This window comes from Physella acuta, unplaced genomic scaffold (assembly GCF_028476545.2).
Source record: "Physella acuta isolate Inbredline_101_S28 unplaced genomic scaffold, ASM2847654v3 ptg001876l, whole genome shotgun sequence".
Lineage (NCBI taxonomy): Eukaryota > Metazoa > Mollusca > Gastropoda > Physidae > Physella > Physella acuta.
This window is the reverse complement of record NW_026733382.1, coordinates 20001-45322: the sequence shown is the minus strand read 5'-3', so window position 1 is coordinate 45322 and position 25322 is coordinate 20001. Positions and strand designations below refer to the sequence as shown.

General features: G+C 38.3%; 1 protein-coding gene and 1 long non-coding RNA gene across 2 annotated transcripts; both read left to right on the top strand.

Annotated features, from left to right (window-relative positions):
• The first annotated feature begins 403 nt into the window (after positions 1-403).
• LOC131931019 (uncharacterized) lies at positions 404-5162 on the top strand. Its single transcript, XR_009384213.1, has 3 exons — positions 404-484; positions 1290-1471; positions 5020-5162. It is a non-coding gene; the product is annotated as an uncharacterized LOC131931019 (long non-coding RNA).
• A 3966-nt stretch (positions 5163-9128) lies between these two features.
• On the top strand, positions 9129-15481 carry LOC131931018 (scavenger receptor class F member 2-like). Its single transcript, XM_059287699.1, has 8 exons — positions 9129-9229; positions 9748-9804; positions 10034-10106; positions 11306-11409; positions 11852-11983; positions 12886-12987; positions 13114-13204; positions 15363-15481. Exons 1-8 carry the CDS (start codon positions 9169-9171, stop codon positions 15451-15453), a joined length of 711 nt encoding a protein of 236 aa, XP_059143682.1. The 5' UTR covers positions 9129-9168; the 3' UTR covers positions 15454-15481.
• The last annotated feature ends 9841 nt before the right edge of the window (positions 15482-25322 follow it).

Genomic DNA, 25322 nt, shown 5'->3' with positions numbered 1-25322 from the left:
ATCGTTGTCTTCCTCTTAATCAAAAGCATAATCATTATCATTATATCGGCCATTAAATTATTATATCGTATTATTACAAAACACCATGTAATCAATATTTTATTATTTCATTATATTTTAATACTAATATAATTCTTTCATTTATATCATGAAATAGATATATCGTTTTATAGTTTTACTTAAAGCATTATTATATCGTTTTCCACATCACTATCGCTATTTTATCATTTTTTTTGCACTTTCCCATTAAAGTCGGACCCATATCCATATCACATCGCTATTGTTATCATTATGCAACCTATTCAAATAACAAAACTGTTAATTTACTAAAACTGATCACCCGTAAATATAGACAAGCAGCAAATCTATCCGAGAATGACTTGCATTATAACAGGTGTAGTGATCAACAGCGGTCACCCTATTGGTGTCATACTTGCTTCTTGCGATCTGCCTAAGTGTTCAGAAAAAGTCAATGGCTTTTTAGGTCAGTGTGGGGCGTAAAGACGAGCATTGGGAGTAGTTGGGAAACTGTGTGGGTGGGGGTGTGGCTAGTGTGGGTGGGGGTGTGGCTAGTGTGGGTGGGGGTGTGGCTAGTGTGGGTGGGGGTGTGGCTAGTGTGGGTGGGGTTGTGGCTGGTGTTGGGTGGTGGTGTGGCTAGTGTGGGTGGGGGTGTGGCTGGTGGTGGGTGGGGGTGTGGCTAGTGTGGGTGGGGTGTGGCTAGTGTGGGTGGGGGTGTGGCTAGTGTAGGTGGGGGTATGGCTAGTGTAGGTGGTGTGTGGCTAGTGTAGGTGAGGGTGTGGCTAGTGTGGGTGGGGGTGTGGCTAGTGTGGGTGGGGGTGTGGCTAGTGTTGGGTGGTGGTGTGGCTAGTGTGGGTGGGGTGTGGCTAGTGTGGGTGGGGGTGTGGCTAGTGTGGGTGGGGGTGTGGCTAGTGTTGGATGGTGGTGTGGCTAGTGTGGGTGGGGGTGTGGCTAGTGTGGGTGGCGTGTTGTGGTGTGGGATGGATGATATTGGTGGCTCGGGTGGTTGGGTGATGTGGGGGTGGTGGTGTGGGTGGCTGGTGTTGGGTAGATTGTGTGGGGGATGGTGGTGTGGGTGGCTGGTGCGGGTGGATGATATGGGGTGGATTTTGTGGGGGTGGATGGTGTAGGGTGGATTGTGGGGGTAAGAATTTAAGGGGGTTGGGTTTGAACGATTGCATGATCTGGAAGATCTAGACGATCTTTTATATTTAAATCTGATCAAAATATATACTTCAGTATATTTTTCTATTTATTTTTCCGTTTCTCAGCATCTTCTGCCATTTTGGACAACACCTATAACGAGTACATCATATTCAGTCGACTTGGTCCAGTCTTCAGCTCTGAACCCTCCGTGAAAGACGAGGTGAAGATTATGTCTAATCTGGCAGATGCCCAACTTATCATTAACAGGGAGATTTACATGACTGTTTATGACGGCCGTTACGTCACTGTAAGTCGTGGTTTTTATTACGTCACTAATTACATTTGTTAATTAATTTTTTTTAAAGAAATTATTTGTGAATGTTTTATCGCTAAAGGTTAAAATTGAATGTCATGTTACATTGTCTGGATGCAGAGAATCAGTTTCTTTCAGTGGATATCTTCGGGGGGGGGGGGGGGGGTGAGTGGTAATTCCGAAAAACACCAATCACCCCCACCCTGACGAAAACCAAAAATATATACTTTATAAATTTATATAGAACGAACCGACCCGCAGCGTAGCATACGCCGCTATTTAGTTGTTTTATTTTCTAGTTTTCAGTAATTCATAATTTGCGAATTCGACACTAACCTCCCTCTTCCCCCCCCCCCCCCCCCACACACCCCACCCTCCCTGGGTGAATGCAGCCGTCTGTTACGACTGTTTACAGACGACAATGAATAGATCAAGCAGAATTTGTTACCTCCACTTAGTTTTAAATCGTTTAAAAACTAAATTATCTGCCCCTAACAGATGTCAGTAATTCGCCCGGGCTCTACGATTGTAAACATTCGTCGTGAACCACCGCTCACCAGACTGGTGGGGTGGGGGTGGTAGCGATGAGGTCTATTGCGCATGCCTGGAGAGCGGGGAGGGTGCTGATCGGCGTGCGTACGTGGTGGTGTCCCGCATGGTCCCTCGTAACGAATTATATAGAGAGATAGATATAAACACTGTAACCAGTATTCACTCCCAGGGCAATTTTAAGTGCTCGTCCTCCCGGCATTTTCAAATTCCCCCACCCACCCAGAAATAAATATCTGAAAGAAACCCGGCTGATACATGATCAATCTGCTGTGGCAGGGCCAAAAACGTTAAGGGCTAAATGTAATGTTGCAGGCTAAATCTGATGTAGCAGGCTAAATCTGATGTGGCAGGCTAAATGTAATGTTGCAGGCTAAATCTAATAGGGCAGACTAAATCTGATGTGGCAGGCTAAATCGGATGTAGCAGGCTAAATCTGATGTAGCGGGCTAAATCTGATGTAGCAGGCTAAATCTGATGTAGCGGGCTAAATCTGATGTAGCAGGCTAAATCTAATGTAGCGGGCTAAATCTGATGTAGCAGGCTAAATCTGATGTAGCAGGCTAAATCTGATGTAGCAGGCTAAATCTGAAGTTGCAGGCTTAATCTGATGTAGCAGGCTAAATCTGATGTGGCAGGCTAAATCTGATGTAGCAGGCTAAATCTGAAGTTGCAGGCTAAATATGATGTAGCAGGCTAAATCTAATGTAGCAGGCTAAATCTGATGTAGCAGGCTAAATCTGATGTAGCAGTCTAAATCTGATGTAGCAGGCTAAATCTGATGTAGCAGGCTAAATCTGATGTAGCGGGCTAAATCTGATGTAGCAGGCTAAATCTGATGTAGCAGTCTAAATCTGATGTAGCAGGCTAAATCGGATGTAGCAGGCTAAATCTGATGTAGCGGGCTAAATCTGATGTGGCAGGCTAAATCTGATGTAGCAGGCTAAATCTGTTGTAGCAGGCTAAATCTGATGTAGCAGGCTAAATCTGATGTAGCAGGCTAAATCTGATGTAGCAGGCTAAATCTGAAGTTGCAGGCTAAATCTGATGTAGCAGGCTAAATCTGATGTGGCAGGCTAAATCTGATGTAGCGGGCTAAATCTGAAGTTGCAGGCTAAATATGATGTAGCAGGCTAAATCTAATGTAGCAGGCTAAATCTGATGTAGCAGGCTAAATCTGATGTAGCAGTCTAAATCTGATGTAGCAGGCTAAATCTGATGTAGCGGGCTAAATCTGATGTAGCAGGCTAAATCTGATGTAGCAGTCTAAATTTGATGTAGCAGGCTAAATCGGATGTAGCAGGCTAAATCTGATGTAGCGGGCTAAATCTGATGTGGCAGGCTAAATCTGATGTAGCAGGCTAAATCTGTTGTAGCAGGCTAAATCTGATGTAGCAGGCTAAATCTGATGTAGCAGGCTAAATCTGATGTAGCAGGCTAAATCTGATGTAGCAGGCTAAATCTGAAGTTGCAGGCTAAATCTGATGTAGCAGGCTAAATCTGATGTGGCAGGCTAAATCTGATGTAGCAGGCTAAATCTGAAGTTGCAGGCTAAATCTGATGTAGCAGGCTAAATCTGATGTAGCAGTCTAAATCTGATGTAGCAGGCTAAATCTGATGTAGCAGGCTAAATCTGATGTAGCAGGCTAAATCTGATGTAGCAGGCTAAATCTGATGTAGCAGGCTAAATCTGATGTAGCAGGCTAAATCTGATGTAGCAGGCTAAATCGTATGCTGTAGGCTGACCCTAAACTTAGCCTGACGCCAAAGCCTAACATAACCCTAACCTTAACCCTATCCTTAAGCTATAAGTATTGCATCTATCTCACAATGACCGGGGCTAATGTCCTACTGGTTAATTGACAGGCGGGTAATTACTTCGGGAATATTGTCAGGGTAAATGTCCGGTGGGTAAATATTGGGGGAATGTCCTGCTCCCGATGATGGGGGAATGTTCTGCTGCCGATGATGGGGGAACGTCCTGCTCCCGATGATGGGGGAATGTCCTGTTCCCGATGATGGGGGAATGTCCTACTCCCGATGATGGGAGAATGTCCTGCTGCCGATGATGGGGGAATGTTCTGCTGCCGATGATGGGGGAACGTCCTGCTCCCGATGATGGGGGAATGTCCTGTTCCCGATGATGGGGGAATGTCCTACTCCCGATGATGGGGGAATGTTCTGCTCCCGATGATGGGGGAATGTCCTACTCCCGATGATGGGGGAATGTCCTACTCCCGATGATGGGGGAATGTTCTGCTGCCGATGATGGGGGAATGTCCTGCTCCCGATGATGGGGGAATGTCCTGTTCCCGATGATGGGGGAATGTCCTGCTGCCGATGATGGGGGAATGTCCTGCTCCCGATGATGGGGGAATGTCCTGCTCCCGATGATGGAGGAATGTCCTGCTCCCGATGATGGGGGAATGTCCTGCTCCCGATGATGGGGGAATGTCCTGCTCCCGATGATGGAGGAATGTCCTACTCCCGATGATGGGGGAATGTCCTGCTCCCGATGATGGGGGAATGTCCTGCTCCCGATGATGGGGGAATGTTCTGCTGCCGATGATGGGGGAATGTCCTACTCCCGATGATGGGGGAATGTCCTGCTCCCGATGATGGGGGAATGTCCTGCTCCCGATGATGGAGGAATGTCCTGCTCCCGATTTTACTTAGGTTTAAAATCTGTTGCTATCGACTATCAACGTGTGTATCTAGATCTAGCTGTAAAATTGTCGAATTTCGTCTGTCCCCCAACTTTAAATGGAACAAACAAAGAAATACCGATCACAGAACGAGACGATGTTAACGAGATTGGAATGTGAAACAAATAAAATGATAATTCAAACAATTTTGTGAGATTTTTTTTTCTATATCTGATGTCACATACGCTTTGCTGCTAGTCTGATAATATTCGAAAATCGTACTAGCATAAATGTTATCTCTAGATTCCCCCTTCATAAAACTTTCAAGGGTTAAACGATTTCTTCCAGATTAGCGTAGACGGGGACAAGCCACTGTACGTGGAATCTTCGCGACCTGTGATGTGCTACTACATCAGTAAAAGCACAGACTGTTCGTGGGCTATCTCAGCGTCGCTGGTGCTACCCTCTGATTCATTCATCTTCAGCTACTCTATCAGGTAGTGTTGGGGGGGGGGGGGGGGTGGAGGTAGTATTGGTCGAATGGTAGAGCAACCGACTGCTAACCTGAAAGACTCGAGTTCGAATCCGGGTTGAGTCCGTAGAGTCCACCCAGTTCTGGTGGGTACCTGTACTCACATTGGGGAAAGTAAAAGGCGGCTGTGTATATTGCTGACCACACTATTTATTCATATATCGAGGTCACATAAACAGGTTAACTCTACTTCACCTAACCCACGAACCGTCAAGTAGAATGCTATGTCGACATTACCTGAAGCCTTAAGATGGACTAAAGTCCAAGCGGTAATGCAACATGCTTGATATGTAACTGAAATTTTCAAACAGAAATGTCGCAAGTTCAGTAATTTAAATTATCAAACGGAAATTAAACACTGTAAATATTTGATTAAAATTGTTATCGAAAAGGTTGTACATTTAAAAAGGAATTTGATTTTCAAGTGGAAATTTAGCTTATTTTATTTGCAATGTGAAGTATGCCACAAAAAGACTAGTTCTGACAAAAATTAACGATGGACCTATTGTATGGTACCGTGTCTTTGCAACGATGACATATATACTACATACGGCTTTAAAATATAATTACTATCGCTGAATAATTCATGTATTCGCAGTAAATAGTTTGCGATTGTAGTAATTATTTTGATAAATATGCTGTATGTATTTCCTTACGCTATTGTGTTCATTTTTTTCTAAATTTCAGACGTCGTGACCATTTTAACGAACGAGTTAATTCCCTTTCTTTATTTCTCCAGTGTTCCCTTCCCTTACAACACTATATCATCTGCCTCTACTGCACATCTGATTATCGTGGCTTTGGAGGATCGCATTTCAAAAATATTATTGGATGATAATTATATTTTAAATTACGAGTGAGTATCTGTAGTGACGGAGTGGTATAGCGGTAGAGAGCTGGACTGCTAACCTGTAAGTTTCCAGTTCGAATCCGGGTTCAAGTCAGTCGACCTGCACCTGAGTCCACCCAACTCTAATTGGTATCTAACTCATGTTAGGGAAAGTAAAAGCGGCTGTGCATAGTGCTGACCACACTATCTCTACATATGCCGAGGTCACAGAAACAAATGAACTCTACTTCACTTGCCGTCAGGTTAGAAAAGGGAACTTTATTTTTTTTTACTTTATCTGTAGTCTATCACAATAATTTTCATATGGTAGATGAATTTTTTAAACTTAATTGGATGATAATTATCTCTTAAAAGACGTGTTCGTAACTGTAGTATATAAATTAATTTTGATGTGGAAAATCGAATTAAAAAAATAATTATTGGATGACGATTTTCCTTTGAATTACGAGTTAGCATCTGTTGTATGTAGGCATATAAATTTTTTAATGTGGAAAATTTCAAAAATATTGTTTGGGGATAATTATCTTTTAAATAATAAGTGAGTGTCTGTAGTACAAACATATATTTTGAGTTGAAGATCAAATTTTTAAAAATATTATTGGGTGATGATTATCTTTTAAATTAAGAATGGACATCTGATGTATATATGTATATTATTCGAACAAAGTATTTTTATTTTCATAAAATGGAACATTAAACGTAATTGGGTTTCTAAAATCGAAGTAAATGTACTACGATGACTTATGATATATAGCGCAGAACTTGTCTTTAAAAACAAATTAGATTTATCCGTAAAATGTTTGCATTTCTCACCAAAAATAAACTAAAAAAATTTTTTTTTAAAAGAACAACAGTCACCAAGGTAAACAAGACACAGTACCAAGTGAGATACCTGCAAATCTCTACTGGACTCCATTACTCCTATTCTGAAGACGTCTCTAACTACGGCCTCTACTTGTTTGGTAGGAAAGACTTCGGGACTTATTTTCATCCTGTGGGCTTTAAGGACAGCAAAATGGATTTAACTGAACAGGTAATTCAATTATTAAAGAATTTTTTTAAAAAATGGTGTAATGTTTCATATATATATATATATATATATATATATATATATATATATATATATATATATATATATATATATATATATATATATATATATATATACATATATATATATATATATATATATATATATATATATATAAATATATATATATATATATATATATATATATATATATATATATGTATATATATATATATATTTATTTATTTATTTATATAAATATATATATATAAAAATAAATATATATATATATAAATATAAATAAATAAATATATATATATATATATATATATATATATATATATATATATATATATATATATATATACATATGTTACGGTCAAAGCCCGAAGTCGGCCAATGCTAGGATTGGCCGGCCAATCCGCGCATTGGCCAATATCGCCTCCCATAGGTCGGTCAAAGTCCGAAACTTTGCTTCATTTCGGCCTTTGGCCGGCCAATCCGCAGACTGGCCATTGTGGACCAGCCAAAGTCTGAAATAGCTCTTGATTTCGGCCTTTGGCCGGCCAGTCCGGGCCAGTCCGCGGACTGGCCATGGTGGACCGGCCAAAGTCTTAATTAGAAGAACATGAGCAGATTTTGTTTTTTTTTATGCCGGTAGGATCATGAAATTAAGTCTTTATTGATTATTAATTAAAGTAAATGACAGAAACATTCACATTTTTTATTGTACTATAGTCTCAATCAATCAATATTATCATGACAACTGCAATCACGCTTCGGGGATCACCGCGACCTCTGTCAACATCTGGAACACCGATGCGTACATTGTCACCCACTTCACCATCTTAAAATTTTGTATTTGATGTTTTAAGCATCTTAGCACCTTGATTTTGCAAGCCAGTATGAGCTGCTGACCTGTGTTCCATGATGTCTTGTTTGTTGTGACACAATCTGCAGGTAATGTTCCCTCCGTACCCTTCGTCTGCTTCATTGGGTATTCCACAAATAGCATGCACATCGTTGCCACAGGATCCACAAGAATGAGCTGCACTACAATGTTTTTCACAAACTATACAGAATCTATTGGCCACATTATTGTCACGCAACTGGTCTGGACGTTCCGCCACGGCAGCAGATGTGTTAGCTGAGGATGTCGTTGCATTTATGGCAACCTCCATTTCTTGTTCAATGTTCTCAAGATCTTCCTCAGTAACTATTTTATTGAGAGCCTCTCTTGGTAGATTTGAAGTGCTAAGTCCCACTTTTGCTTTGCATCCAAACAAGGCTTCGTATGGTGATTGTTGGATTCCTTGAGGAAAAGAACGATTTTTCATAAATTAAATGAATTTGAGACTCTCAGCCCAATGAGCTGATTCATTTGTTTGCATCCATGTCATCATCATGTTTTAAACATCTAGGAACGCGGAAAAGTCTTTTGAACGTTCCGTCTTGTTGCACGTGGTCGGCGACGCCGACTGTCTTTGATTTTGTTCTTTGATGATTGTCTCACCTCGTCATCATGGAGGAGGCTGTCACATACAGTTGTGTCTGTCTCTTGGTCTGGCGGCCTTTTTGATCCATGTCGCCTTGCATATAGAATGCTATACAAACAAGAGCCAAACAATACGTTACCCACAATGAAACCACACCCAGAATAATTAAAACGCGATCACAACTTGGTCTAGATACAACATTGGCCAGGACATCCCGGCCAATGCGCGCATTGGCCGGCCAATGTACAAAATACGCTGTCAAGTTTAAGTACTTCGGACTTTGGCCAGTACGTCCCGGCCAGTGCGCGCATTGGCCGGCCAATGTACGAAATACGATCTTAACTCTAAGTTCTTCGGGCTTTGGCCAAGGGAGCCGGCCAATCCGCGCATTGGCCGGCCAATCCGGGGTTTGGCCGCATTTCGGGCTTTGACCGTAACATATATATATATATATATATATATATATATATATATATATATATATATATATATATATATATATATTTAAGTATATACAGACAATTCTAGAGTTAATGTGTGACGACAGGGTGGTAGTTTCGCTTGTAATGAATTCATCCGTGTGGAGCTGATGCATCCAGGTGACATGATGGATAACGATTGTGATGGAAAGATCGATGAAGAGATGCCAGGTGAGATATCTGATGAAGACCGTATGCCGAAACCTCAGGTGAGAACTCTGATGAAGACCGTAAGCCGAAACCTCAGGTGAGAAATCTGATGAAGACCGTATGTCGAAACTTCAGGTAAGAAATCTGAGGTAGACAGTATGCCGAAACTTCTGGTGAGAAAGTTTGATTTAAAAAAAAATTCTGATAAGTACTCTAAGGGAGGCAACAAGGCAAAACTTCTGGTAAAGAAAATCTGATGATGACAGTATACAGATAATTCTGTTGAAAAATCTGATGAGGACAGTGTACCAATAATTCTGATGAAAAATCTAATGAAGACAATGTACTAAAACGTACCTTATTGCGGAAGTCTATAATATATTCAGTTTGAATCAGACCTCTGATAGCCCTTGAAGATTGGGATGCTTTTCTTACTATACCCAGTTACTTCCCTTATAGGGCAAGTATAATAATATATTCAGTTTGAATTATGTCCCTGATACTAAAAGAAGGTGGTAACTATTTGTTTATTTCAACAGGTTCGGATGTTGATTCGGACAATCAAATCTCAGAGGATCTACGAAGAGGGGTAGCGGGTATCAATGTTTTTTAAAATCATCTTGATATTTATTTTTTTAAATTTAAATAGTTCATTAGAAGATTTGGATACATTTTAAAATAGATGGTTTGGATCCACTTTAGAATTATCGTAATTATTCATGAATTGTTTACTTAATGCCTTAGTGTTGGTACTGGTCTATTTTCCAAATTTTGTAAATTCATATTAATTGCTTAATTAAAAGTTTTAATTGCTTTTGTTTTCAGTGCACGGGGTGTGGGAACAGTGGGAGAGGTGGGGGTGCGATGATGAGTGTACTGGCAAATTTATGACCAGAAGGTTTGTGTTCAAATCTTTTACCTGGTTGTGTTGATGTGTTTTAGCCTTGTTGTTATATTATTGTGTTTAAGCAATGTTGTTATATTGCTGTGTTTTAGCCTTGTTGTTATATTATTGTGTTTTAGCAATGTTGTTATATTGCTGTGCTTTAGCAATGTTGTTATATTGCTGTGTTTTAGCCTTGTTGTTATATTATTGTGTTTTAGCAATGTTGTTATATTGCTGTGTTTTAGCCTTGTTGTTATATTATTGTGTTTAAGCAATGTTGTTATATTGCTGTGTTTTAGCCTTGTTGTTATATTGCTGTGTTTTAGCCTTGTTGTTATATTATTGTGTTTTAGCAATGTTGTTATATTATTGTGTTTAAGCAATGTTGTTATATTGCTGTGTTTTAGCAATGTTGTTATATTATTGTGTTTAAGCAATGTTGTTATATTGCTGTGTTTTAGCCATGTTGTTATATTGCTGTGTTTTAGCCTTGTTGTTATATTATTGTGTTTTAGCAATGTTGTTATATTGCTGTGTTTTAGCCTTGTTGTTATATTATTGTGTTTTAGCAATGTTGTTATATTGCTGTGTTTTAGCCATGTTGTTATATTGCTGTGTTTTAGCCTTGTTTTTATATTATTGTGTTTAAGCAATGTTGTTATATTGCTGTGTTTTAGCCTTGTTGTTATATTATTGTGTTTTAGCCTTGTTGTTATATTGCTGTGTTTTAGCCTTGTTGTTATATTATTGTGTTTAAGCAATGTTGTTATATTGCTGTGTTTTAGCCTTGTTGTTATATTATTGTGTTTAAGCAATGTTGTTATATTGCTGTGTTTTAGCCTTGTTGTTATATTATTGTGTTTTAGCAATGTTGTTATATTGCTGTGTTTTAGCCATGTTGTTATATTGCTGTGTTTTAGCCATATTGTTGTTATATTGCTGTGTTTTAGCCATATTGTTGTTATATTGCTGTGTTTTAGCCATATTGTTGTTATATTGCTGTGTTTTAGCCTTGTTGTTGTTATATTGCTGTGTTTTAGCCATATTGTTGTTATATTGCTGTGTTTTAGCCTTGTTGTTGTTATATTGCTGTGTTTTAGCCATATTGTTGTTATATTGCTGTGTTTTAGCCATATTGTTGTTATATTGCTGTGCTTTAGCCATATTGTAGTTATATTGATGTGCTTTATTGGTGCCTCGCATGTTTCCAGGAGGTACTGCTACCAGCCCCTCCCCTTTTATGAGGGAGCGCCATGTCAGGGTCATGACCTTGAGACGAAGGACACGCCTTGTATGAGTGACAGATGTGTTGAGGGTAAAAGTTATCTTATAATTCATCTTATTACATTATATATTTTTTTTAAATTTCTGATCTTCGATTTTGCTTTTGCTGAAGTTGTGTCCTAATAATTAATGTTAACTCGATTGTTTGTTTTAGATGTGTGTCCTAACGGTTACTTCTCATAGATGTGTGTCCTAATGGTTACTTCTCATAGATGTGTGTCCTAATGGTTACTTCTCATACAAGTGTGTCCTAACGGTTACTTCTCATACAAGTGTGTCCTAACGGTTACTTCTCATACAAGTGTGTCCTAACGGTTACTTCTCGTAGATGTGTGTCCTAACGGTTACTTCTCATAGATGTGTGTCCTAATAGTTGCTTCTCATACAAGTGTGTCCTAACGGTTACTTCTCATACAAGTGTTTCCTAACGGTTACTTCTCATAGATGTGTGTCCTAACGGTTACTTCTCATAGATGTGTGTCCCCCTGGCTTCTATGGAAGAGCATGCGAGCATCAATGCCAGAATTGCGCTGGTTTTTGCAACAGACGAGATGGGACGTGCCCTCTGTGCAGACCAGGATGGATAGGTTTTCATTGTGATGTGGGTAAGTTGACTGATCGGGAAATGTAGGTTTTCATTGTGATGTGGGTAAGTGGACTGATTGTTTTAAATGAGGGACATTTTGGTTTCCATTGTGATGTGGGTAAGTGGGCTGATCGGGAAATGTAGGTTTTCATTGTGATGTGGGTAAGTCGACTGATTGTTTTAAATTAGGGACATGTAGGTTTTCATTGTGATGTGGGTAAGTGGGCTGATCGGGACATGTAGGTTTTCATTGTGATGTGGGTAAGTGGGCTGATCGGGACATGTAGGTTTTCATTGTGATGTGGGTAAATAGACTGATCGTTTTAATATAGGGACATGTAGGTTTTAAATTGTGATGTGGGTAAATAGACTGATCATTTTCTGATTTTTATTTTTATTTTAATATTTAAATTTATGGGTAATTTTAAAGGTATTTTAAAATAAGTTAAACGTTATAAGAATGAATATATTTTTAACGCTTTCAAGTATACCAATGGGTAAAACACAGAAGCCCAAAAAGATTTGTTGATAAGCTTTTTCATAAAACAGTGCTATGTTATTTAAATGAACATAACATCACCGACTCTTAGGTATTTTTTTTAAAAACACATTCAATGCAAAAATAGATGATATCAGTTTTAAATATAGAATGTCGTACGTTTGTTTTATTAAAGATACATTATACCGATGAGTAACAATAATGAAGTTACAATGAAATGTACGACACTAATCTGAATGTAACATTATAAAATTCTTAATTTATGTAATATGTTATATCGATATATAACAATTGTATGAGGTTGTTATCATTATATGTGATAACACAAATCAAATTATATACTACAACTTATTGATTTATGTGAATCGGTGATGCTCTCCCCTCGGCTAAAATTTAAATTTAGAATTCTATTTTCTCCGCAGCATGTCCGCCCATGACGTACGGCCTTGAATGTCAACATTCCTGTAGTAAAAAATGTAACGGCAAAGACTGCATTGACAGGGTGTTCGGCTATTGCCAGCCAGGTAACATTATAAACATTGCCGTGAACAACTTAATGTAACTATATAGTGTACCTATAGAATATTATATTGTTAACTAGAAATACGAACTGGAAAAAAGAACTAAAATAATGTTTTCTCTTACGGTAGCCATGGACCTTATAGCTTTTATGGTCGTCTACTACCTGCTGCTATCCATCGTACTTTCTGGATTATGCTATCTCATGTTCTGCTACACAGTGTACGTATCTAAACATAAATCTAACTACAAATAAATATTGATTTACAGATATTTATATAGCCATATATATATATATATATATATATATATATATATATATATATATATATATATATATATATATATATTATAAAGGCAAATGTATATAGGCATATATATATATATATATATATATCTAATATATAAAGCTCAGTTCTGTAACGTGTGGCAAAAAAAAAGTTTGTCGTTGACAGTTCTATGGATTTAAGTGTTAGATTTTTTATCGTGCTCATAGTCTAAATTTACGAGTCAAAAAATTACCATTGAAAGTCTTTAAAAACAATTTTCATTCTGTTTACTTAGAAGAATAATTTTCAATTATGAACGCGACATAAAATTTTTTAAAAGTGTATCGACGTTTATAAAATTTCTAAAATTGTGTCGGAAATGTATTGACTGCACAGTTACTTCCCTTTAATAAAAAAAATTCTTAAGAAGAAAGAATTTACATTTTATTACTTTGTTTTTGGTGTTAAGAAAAAAAAATAATTACATAATTAGCGGGGATTGATTAAGTGCAATGTCGTTAGGTATTTTTAACACTGCCTTTTATTTATTCTATACACTGAACATACTGTTCAATAATTTTTTTTTTTTTAAATCAATAACATTTAATAAGCCAGGTCCTACAAATCATATATGTTTATTTCTTTCCATTTACGGATAAGCTTGGAGTATTATCATTTTTGTTCACTAAATTGAAACAGGCGCGTCCGCCGGCGCCCTTGCACGGTTCGATTTGGCACCCTGGGCTATCATGTGAGCGCTATGCTGCATAGTTTTGTTTTTAACAGTGCGATAGACTATGGGTAAGAAAGGTTACTATAGTCTTTAAGTGAATCAAATCCGGGCGTCCTCCGGCACCCCGACAGGGTGCTATTTGGCGCCCCAGGCCTTCCGGTGTACGCTATGGTATATACGTTCGCGTGAGTCCAAAAGACTATGAATAAGTTATGTACTATAGTCGTTTACTAAGTTCAATCAGGCGGTGACGTCATGGTGCGTCCTCTGGCGCCCAGACAGGGTGCTATTTGGGGTCCCGGGCCTCCCGTGTTCGGTTTCGCGCCTACGTTCATTAAAGTGAGTGCAAAAGACTATGAATAAGTTGGGGTACTATAGTCGTTTATTAAGCTGAAACAGGCGATTCCGCCCCGGGCTAGACTCTGAGCACTGTGCGTTTATGTTCGCGTTAGTGTTTTCTTTGTGTTTAGGTTGGGTTTGCGTTAGTGGTTGCGTTTTGATTTGGTTCGTTTTTGTTCTTTCTTTTTTCGTTTTCGTTTGTGTTTTATTTTCTTTGCGTTTGTGTTTGTGGTTGGTTTTGCGTTTGTATTTGGTTTGTTTTCGTTTGTTTTTTCGTTTGTGTTTTTTTCTTTGGGTTTGTGGTTGGTTTTGCATTTGGATTTGGTTTGTTTTCGTTTGCTTTTTCGTTTGTTTTTTTCTTTGTGTTCGTATTGGTGTTTGTGGTTGTGGTTGGGTTAGTTGTTAGGTTTTTGTTTTCGTTTGTATTTGTAATTGTGTTAGCGTTATGTTTGCGTTTTGTTGTTTTGGTTTTGGTTTGGGTGTGCAATGCCGGGTTTATGATGATTACTAAACACACAGGTAATGGTCTTTAACAGAAAGGTTTTTCACAGAAGCCAGAGCAGGGCCTGGCCGGGACGGCTAGTATATATATATTCATTTATTTATTTATTTATATAGCCATATATATATATATATATATATATATATATATATATATATATATATATATATATATATATATATATATATATTATGCATACATATATACATATACATATATACATAAATAGGTATATACGTATATAAATATATATATTTATGTATATGTACACATACATAACATATATAAATATTTATACATATATACATATATATACATAAATAGGTATATACGTATATATATATATATATATATATATATATATATATATATATATATATATATATATATATATATATATATATATATATATATATATATATATTATATATATATATATATATATATATATATATATATATATATATAAACTCAAATGTTATAGTACGTCTTTTTAAACTAGAAATTATAAACATACTATTCTTTTTCTGTTTTTAGAGAGAAAATAGAACGTACGGAGATAGTTACTGTCAAACGGGTATCTTCGAAAGAATTTACATTGACCAAACAAGTGTATGAACACTGCTGACCAAACAAGTATATGACCAATATTGACCAAACAAGTCTATGAGCAATACTGACCAACGAGTGAATGACCAATACTGACCAACAAGTGTATGAACACTGCTGACCAAACAAGTATATGACCAATATTGACCAAATAAGTCTATGAGCAATACTGACCAACGAGTGAATGACCAATACTGACCAACGAGTGAATGACCAATACTGACCAAACAAGTGTATAACCAATGCTGACCAAACAAGTGTATGAGCAATACTGACCAAATGAGTGGATGACAAACAATAACCTTAAATAAAAATGAATAATGTAAACTATGACGTCAACTACAGGTGAACTATGACGTCAAATACAGGTGAACCGACAGTGATCGTGAAAATGCTTATATAGTCAAACTTTTGTGCGTCCCTCTTTATCGTTTATGTTTTGAAGGACTTTGAGCAGTGTGAAATTAAAGTAGTGGTAAACATGGATGGTGTGGAAAATTCAGTTTCTCGTTTTTTACGTTGGATTGTGCTATGAATTAATTTATATATGTAAAAGTGCGTGTGTGTGTGTATGTGTGTACACACACACGATAACGAAAAGCACCATTCCAGCTGGGTATAAAAAGTTACATAAATAACTATCCAATCAAATTGTTGTTTTCTCTCAACTTTTGAACTATTTCTGGTAATAAGCTCCAGCTCCGAATCCGCAAACGCCAATTTTTTTAGTAACTTTTAATTTAAGTGGATACAATTTCAAATGTAAGTATTAGATTTATGCGAAGATTCCTGGGAACTGTTGGATAATTTCCGGTAACTGGAAATGGTACGTTACTCTATTTCAGTGGAAACACGATAATTTGAGCACTGGTTCAGTTAGGTAGATGTAATTTTATGCATAGGTATAATGTCAGTAGTAGTAGTTTCCCTTTCAGACATGACGGTCTATAGGGCAAGTGAAGTAGAGTTCACTTGTTTCTGTGACCTCGGCATATGAAGAGATAGTGTGGTCAGCACTACGCCCAGCCGCCTTTACTCTCCTTATCGTGAGTTAGGTACCCATCAGAGTTGGGTGGAATCAGGGAGGTCTACGACTTGAACCCGGATTCGAACTCGAGACTTACGGTTTAGCAGTCCAACTCTCTACCGCTAGACCACTCCGTCCCGTAACAATGTTACAACTATTTGATTTTTTAAAACTTTCAGTGATTTCCGGTGAGCGAATGTAGTTATTTACGATATTTCAGATTTTGTACCGTTTTGTTTCGATTAGGTCAAGAGTCAAGGATCGATAACGAAGTAGTGGACATATAATGTGACTTCATTAGATGTTTAATTATTTTTTTCAAACTTAAAAAAAATATTAGCTGTCCAACCCAACATAACAGCTGCGTGATTGGTGTCCAATCCAAATCTTGTACCTGGGAAGTAGGTGTCCGACCCATATTTTCAAAGACAGCACTCTCGTTGCTTGGAAACAATTTTTTGGCACGTGTCGAAGATTTTGTCGACGTCTCTGCACCCAATGTCAGAAGTTCGACAATCTCCAGATAACGACGTCTTAAGAATTTGTAAAAACATAGAAGTTCTCTTTAAAAAAATGCTCTCAAGCACCGATAAAACCATCTACAGTGTGATTACAAGCTTATGTTATAATTAACTTATTTAGCTCAAAAGGCTGTTTCGTGCTTTACGGTTTGTCGTGCAGGGAAAGTAGAGTTGACTGACCTCGACATTTGAAGGGACAGTGTGGTCAGCACTATGCCCAGCCGCCTTCACTTATCTAACATGAGTCAAGTTCCCTTCAGAGCTGGGGGGTGGGGGCCTTGTGGACGCCCCACGGACTCCAGGTCAGATCCTATTTCGAGACTTTCTACCGTCTATTTAGATCTAGTTTACCCACTAGTATTGACTCAGATTGATAACCAATGAAACATAGAATTCGGACGTACATAACGTTTCATTTACTAAGTTATTCCGACGAATATGAAAAGAATTTCAAGGAATGCTTGTTAATTGATTTTTTTTTTAATTTTGTAATCAGGGCAAATCATAATCTTTGGCTTCAACTACGTATCGAAAATTTTTAAAATCAATTTTTTAATATTTTTTTTATATAGTTTTTTTTTAAATGTAATTCTGTCTTAACGAACGTTAGGGTAGACGTGTTAACAAAGTCCGCAAACCCTCCTGCAATTTTCGCTTTCAAATGTCCTACTATCATTCTTACATTTCTGGGGGAAGTGTTTGGCATAATCGACACAACTTTCTAATATGTCGAAACATCCTGTTAAAAAAAAATAATGCATGAATTTTAAGCTGAGATAAAGGGTGCTGAGATAACAAAAATAAGTTCAAATGCAATGAAGTGAAAAATGGATTATCTTTGAAAAAAAAGCCACAAACCGTTAAGTAATTCGTGATAACTGGTGAATGTAGTTGTCGCTAATTCTGGTCGGCTCGTCTGTGTGTGGGCAGTATACAGACCCGCCCCTTACAGCATACAGACCCGCCCCTTACAGCATACAGACCCGCCCATTATAGCATACAGACCCGCCCCCTACAGCATACAGACCCGCCTCCTAGAGCATACAGACCCGCCTCCTACAGCATACAGACCCACCCATTATAAAATACAGACCCGCCCCTTACAGCATACAGACCCGCCTCCTACAGCATACAGACCCACCCATTATAGCATACAGACCCGCCCATTATAGCCTACAGACCCGCCCATTATAGCATACAGACCCGCCCCCTACAGCATACAGACCCGCCTCCTACAGCATACAGACCCGCCGCCTACAGCATACAGACCCGCCCCCTACAGCATACAGACCCGCCGCCTACAGCATACAGACCCGCCTCCTACAGCATACAGACCCGCCGCCTACAGCATACAGACCCGCCCCCTACAGCATACAGACCCGCCCCCTACAGCATACAGACCCGCCCCTTACAGCATACAGACACACCCATTACAGCATACAGACCCACCCATTATAGCATACAGACCCGCCCCCTACAGCATACAGACACGCCCCCTACAGCAAACAGCATACAGACCCACCCATTACATCATACAGACCCACCCCCTACAGCATACAGACCCGCCCCTTACAGCATACAGACCCGCCCACTACAGCAAACAGACCCGCCCCCTACAGCATACAGACCCGCCCATCAACAACAACATACCTCGATTGACTATCTCTGGTTTCTGACCAGCACAGTGTCCCCTTCCACACACCTTCGGGCACTCTTTAAGCATGTGCCTGCTCCTCGTCATGCATGCATTCTGAGCTGCCTTTTCTTCACATCTCTGGTCGTCATCCAAATTTTTACAAGTACCTAAACAAATATAGCGCCTTCAAGAAATGGATCAAACAAAAAGCCCACGACTCAACTAACGACCAAAAACACCCACGACCCAACCACCAACACACCCACAAGCCAACCACCAACACACCCACGACCCAACTAATTGTCAGAAACAACCACAAGCTCCTCAGCCACCACCTACCGTCTTCGCAGCGACCACAAGATTGCCTACATCTTATAGTCATGTACGCAGGATTTGTTTTACAATGTCCCGTAGCTTTGTCTGTATGGCACTTTGAACCCTCGTCTATGCAGGGATCTGTCGAAGGCAACATTACGATACAGGTATTCCAAAACTTTAGAAAAAATGTTTTGTTTCAAAAGAAATTCTATTGTTTGAGCTACATTAAAAAAGTTGTAATTTTGGTTTTCACTGCCGCTTTACAAACTGGATCGCTCACCATTATTGTGTACAGTTCATTGAAATAATTGTATATATATATATATATATATATATATATATATATATATATATATATATATATATATATATATATATATATATATATATATATATATATATATATAAAATATATATAAAATATATATATATATATATATATATATATATATATATATATATATATATATATATATATATATATATATATATATATATACGTATATATATATATATATATATATATATATATATATACAGTATTTTGTCTGTTTTTATGTCCTTATGCATTACTACACCTTTCTTCCGATCGCTAGGAAACGGTGGAGTTTTGGGGAAACTCCGAGAAAGGTTCCTGCGGAAAAAAAACATTTAAGCGGAAGGGTGCGATTTGGTGCGTCGGGTTTCTCCGTAAAAACGATGACCCCTACGTTCGTTTTAAAGAGTGCGGTACACGATGGATACAATGGGCTGCTGTAATCGCTCACTAAATCGCGCCAGGCGCCTCGGGTGACCTCTTTGAGCACTAAGGTGCCTACGTTCGATCTAAAGAGCAGCCTACAATAGGGACAAGACGGCACACAACATTTGATGATTTAACCGAACCTGGATACGGGTGAATGCGGTAACGTAACCGGTGGTTCTCGAGAGCACACCGCGACGCCCTTGACATCTGGGAGGTTGCCGAAGTGTATTCAAAATCACTATTACGGGGGGGGGGGGGGGGATTAACGTAAGCTCAAGGCTTTCATAAAGCACACCCTCAGGCTTACGTGCAAAGTTTGAACGAACCCGCGCCCTAACAACTACGATCCAAGAAATATAGCGCCTGCTTTGTTTACACTTGAATAACTCAGTTTTTTTAGAAAACAAGGTCACGCGTCTAAAAATATATGGTTGGTAACTTATTGATGAAGTAATTTTAAAATCTTGCGTAAGCAATTGTTTTGAGGCCGCAGCAACGCGTGGAAAAGGTACGCTAGTATATAATATGCTTTAATGTATATTTGTATAGTTTTACAGGATCTGGGGGCGGAAAATATAAATTTTAATATTTAATATTTTCATCCCGCACATTATCGGAAACTCAAACGGATAGGTCTGGCTTTGTCAAGTGATAAATAGATGAACTGACAAAAACTCCGTGAATATATCCTTTAAGCTATATTTGGCTATTTAATGAGGTGGGCTCAGCGGTGTCACCTAGCCGTTTGTCACCCCGTGCTGTAACTGATGGTGTCATCCTACACCCTTCAACCATTTTACGATTTCGGTTTGGCGCAAACCCTCTCCCACAACTATTTAGTTATCTTAAAGGAAGAAAACATTGTTTTGACAGTAAATTTTACGATTTTTCATCGTGGTGTCACTGTCTAAATGGTGTCCCTCTCTAAATGGTGTAACTCTCTAAATGGTGTCACTTTCTAAATGGTGTCACCTGGTGCGGACCAAACCACCCGGTTTAGTTTTTGGTGACACTGATTTATATTTTTAATATTCTGAAACAGTTGATCAATTTTATAAAATAATAATTAATATTTTTAAATTCTATTTAAAGAATCATTTGGTTTTTTATAATAAATGTACCTAATGGGTTCATTTTACGTGTGTTGTCTTCCCTAAAACCTCTGGACATCGGTATTCGGTTAACAAGTTGTTTTAAAAATGTGTTTTCTCTTAGTTGTAGGAAATTAGTTTTAATTGGTCAATTAGTTAAAAGGGTGTTTTCTCTTAGTTGTATAAAATTAGTTTTCATGTGTCAATTAGTTAAAAATGTGTTTTTTCTTAGTTGTATAAAATTACTTTTATCGTAACGAACTCAAGCACGATAAGAACACAGGCAAGCATAGTATGCATGATCGATGCTCAGACGTGCCATCAAACAACAGATGACACTGTGTCTGTGACAGAAAGCTTCAGATGCATCCGATCAATGGGGGTCGGGGGAGTGGGGTCGGGGAGGGGGGGGGGGGGGGTTGGGAGGTGTCAAGCTGACACGCTTCATGTACAGTTGACCAAGCTAGCTGGCCCACCAGCCGTCTAACTTGTGTTGGTCGACGCTTCATGTACAGTTGACCAAGCTGTCTAGTCTATACTGGCCCACCAACCGTCTAACTTGTGTTGGTCAACGCTTCATGTACAGTTGACCGAGCTAACTGGCTAGTCTATGCTGGCCCACCAGCCGTCTAACTTGTGTTGATCGACGCTTCATGTACAGTTGACCAAGCTAGCTGTCTATGTTGGCCCACCAGCCGTCTAACTTGTGTTGGTCAACGCTTTATGTTGGGGTTTTAACCTTTAGCCATCTTGTCGTTTTGTCTATTCCAAACATTTTTAAAAAGTCGTTGTTATGATGCATGTTTGACTTGGGAGATCGGTGCGCATGATTGATGGTGCGGCCGTATATTGAACGAGTGAGTGTGTGACGCGGTACGCAAGAAAGTGACGTTTTAGTGTGAGTTCCGTTGTTGCCGGGGAAGACGATTGAAGTTAGTCTTGTCCGTGTTATGTTAGAGTTAGGTTGTCTAGTTGTAGTATCGTTTGTCCAAGCTGTCCGATGTCCATTTCTTATTGTGCAATAAATAGAGTTAGTAACCGATGTAATTCTGTCAAATCCTTCGTAAGCGTTGATGTCGTCGTGTCTCAAGATATACTGTAGCATAGCTAAACATAATCAAATGGTAGTGATATGGAAAGATGGTATTGGATCAGGTAGTCGTACCCTCTCACTGCATAACTGTGGTACACATATAGAACTCAGCAGTTATAACATGGTGGAGCAGTATTAACGTGGATCAGCTATAGTAACATGAAGCAGCATAACAACGTGAAGCAGCTAGAACAGCTTGAAGAAGTATAACAAGGTGAAGTAGCTTGAAAGCACTTAGAAGCTAGTCGGCGGATATCACATCTAGTCAGAAAACGCTATCACTGTCTAATCAGTCAAGTTTCATCCATATAATTTTCGTACGGACTATGTCTCTGTGATATATGGACTATTATTGTGAAAATCGTGTGTGAAGACCCGTGCTAAGAAGACCCGTGTTTGAAGACATACGTATGAAGACCAGTTCTAAGAAGACCCGTGCTCTGATGACCCATGCCGTTATGACCCGTGCTGTGAGGATCCTTGCCATGAAGAACCGTGTGGGGAGAACATGTGATGACCGTGTTGTGAGGACCCTGACGTGAAGACCGTGCTGAGAGGACCTGTGTTGTGAAGGACAAGGGGACCTGTGTGGGAAGTGTGTGTTGTGTGATGAAGCCGACGATGATGCCCAAGTTCTACAAATTAGATAATTAGTACCTCTTCATATATTTTTTAAGTAGTAGGCATGTACATTTTTTTTTCTATTACGTCTTAGTGGAAAAAAAAATATAGTGATTAAGCAGGGGCTGTAGGTATTGTGAGCACATTGCTGTGTTATGCTTATGAGGATTGTTGTATGATAAGTAAGAGATCAGTATTAGTGATAATTGATATTGTTATAGTTAATGTGGACACGCCGGTTTGAGGGCGGTGTTATGTTGTTGACAAGATGATGTCACTATGATCTGGATTTGATTTATTATAATGATATGATTTTCAATGTATTATATGTGATGATATGTTATCCTATGAGGTTTGTTTTCTTAGCGTAAGGAACCCAGTAGATTAGGATAATGTTGTTTTATGATAATTTGGTGTCGTCACCCGGCCAGCAGGGGGATAGTTCGTTGGTCGGTTGCTTCATCGGTAGTTAGTTGATTTCAAGACTGAGGATGCAGTCAGATTTTTTTTTTTGTGGGTAGCTCGAGGATGTACCGAGTACCTGGACATGGATTTAAGGGTTCTAGGGAAAATATTCCTCTATGTGATATCGTATTTGGTTACTGAAGATGTGAAGAATTATTATTGGTATATGTCATTGTAACATGAGATGAATAATATGCAGGTGATATAGTGATTATGAAATTTGATGTGGTTACTTAATTACTTAGTACTAAATTAACGCGTGAGATGTGATTTATTATATAAATAATGTAGCGTAGTTAACAGAAGAGGTACTACATTAGATTAAGTCTAATACATTAGGTTAGAGAGACTATGTTAGATAATGATAACCGAGTAGTAGTGACATGTTGTTTTCCGTTAGAAATAATTTCTTTTCAGTACAACTGAGGTGATGTTTGGGTCGACATTGTATGGAATCCTGGCCTTTACGTGAAGTGTGATTGTAGGATGTGTACCCAACTGGTGAGCTGAGATGTATACTTTGCAGAATCGTCAAAATATGTTTGTGCGCACGGAGACATGAACTGAACTGGAACTTCAAGAATTAGTTAAAATTGTCTAGTCTTTAAAGTCTATGTGTGAATGCTACCATAGTTGCCATTGTTAGGTAAAACAGAATGTTGTATTATTGAAGTAATAAATAAAGCTAATGTGATTAGCTTAAAGGGAGAGGGGGGTAATGTTATGATGCATGTTTGACTTGGGAGATCGGTGCGCATGATTGATGGTGCGGCCGTATATTGAACGAGTGAGTGTGTGACGCGGTACGCAAGAAAGTGACGTTTTAGTGTGAGTTCCGTTGTTGCCGGGGAAGACGATTGAAGTTAGTCTTGTCCGTGTTATGTTAGAGTTAGGTTGTCTAGTTGTAGTATCGTTTGTCCAAGCTGTCCGATGTCCATTTCTTATTGTGCAATAAATAGAGTTAGTAACCGATGTCATTCTGTCAAATCCTTCGTAAGCGTTGATGTCGTCGTGTCTCAAGATATACTGTAGCATAGCTAAACATAATCAAATGGTAGTGATATGGAAAGATGGTATTGGATCAGGTAGTCGTACCCTCTCACTGCATAACTGTGGTACGCATATAGAACTCAGCAGTTATAACAGTCGTATTGTTCATATCTAACATTTTGTCAATGTCGTCGTTATGTCTATATCAAACATTTTGTCCATGTCGTCGTTTTGTCCATATCTAACATTTTGTCCATGTCGTCGTTTTGTCCATATCAAACATTTTGTCCATGTCGTCGTTTTGTCCATAACAAACATTTTGTCAGTGTCGTAATTTCGTTGTGTTGATATTTGCCATGTCATTATTTTTCTATATCAATATTTTGAATATTTGCGTGTTTACTTGTAAGTTAGTTCTTGGAGATAGACCTTCATTTCAATTTACAGGTACTAATGGAGGCGAGCGAGTTGACGAGATTCCTTCCATAATGTTGTTGTCATGGAATAAAAACGTGCTTTTTAGATTTAGACCGTAAAAAAAAAAAAAAAAAACTTAAGCCTAAAATTAATTTAGAAATTTTATATTCTTAGAATAAATGCTCTAAAAGTTACAAATCTAGAGAACTTGAAAATAATTTGTTGAGTTTAAGGCTACATTTCTATTTATTTTCATCAAGCCTAAGTTATAACCGGATGTTTCACTTTCGTAAGACAAATATTGATTGGCTGTACAGTTACTTAGTGATCGATAACTATTTGTTTACAAAACTTTGCAGATCAAGTTTTTAAATAACAATGCAAATTTAAAACCCCATGACCTAGTTTTCTATTTTTAGCTTACAATGTGTACAATAAATCTATGACGGCCTATCCAATAGCAGGATGCCATTGTTTATGTCGCCATAACACGTGAAAACCAAATTGTTTTTGCTTTTTTTTTTAATTTTTATTTAGTTACCGAAAATATTAAAAACATCAAATACATCCAATCTTTAGTAAAGTCCGAAAAAAACCAGACAGGCAGGATTTTATAACCATATTAATTGTAACTACGCTGTGCATGATTTTTAAATGAATTTATACACCTCTCAAATACCTTTGAGACTTTTCTCGCTGGTGTCCATTGAGTTAATTCATCTAATATTCCAGCATATGAGGGTCGTTAGCTAGTAACAGCAACCTATACGAGAAAGTAATAACATCTGGGTTTTGTTTGGTATTTGATGTTTCGTTTTCTGCAACCTTAAACATAGCTTTGTAACATTAGAAAGGTTTTGTAAGTCTAAGAATAAACAGTGTGTAAACCAGTAGTTCATAACCTTTTTAAAGGTACCGAACCCCACTAGTTTCATAAAGGCATTCACCGAACCCTTTTTAATGG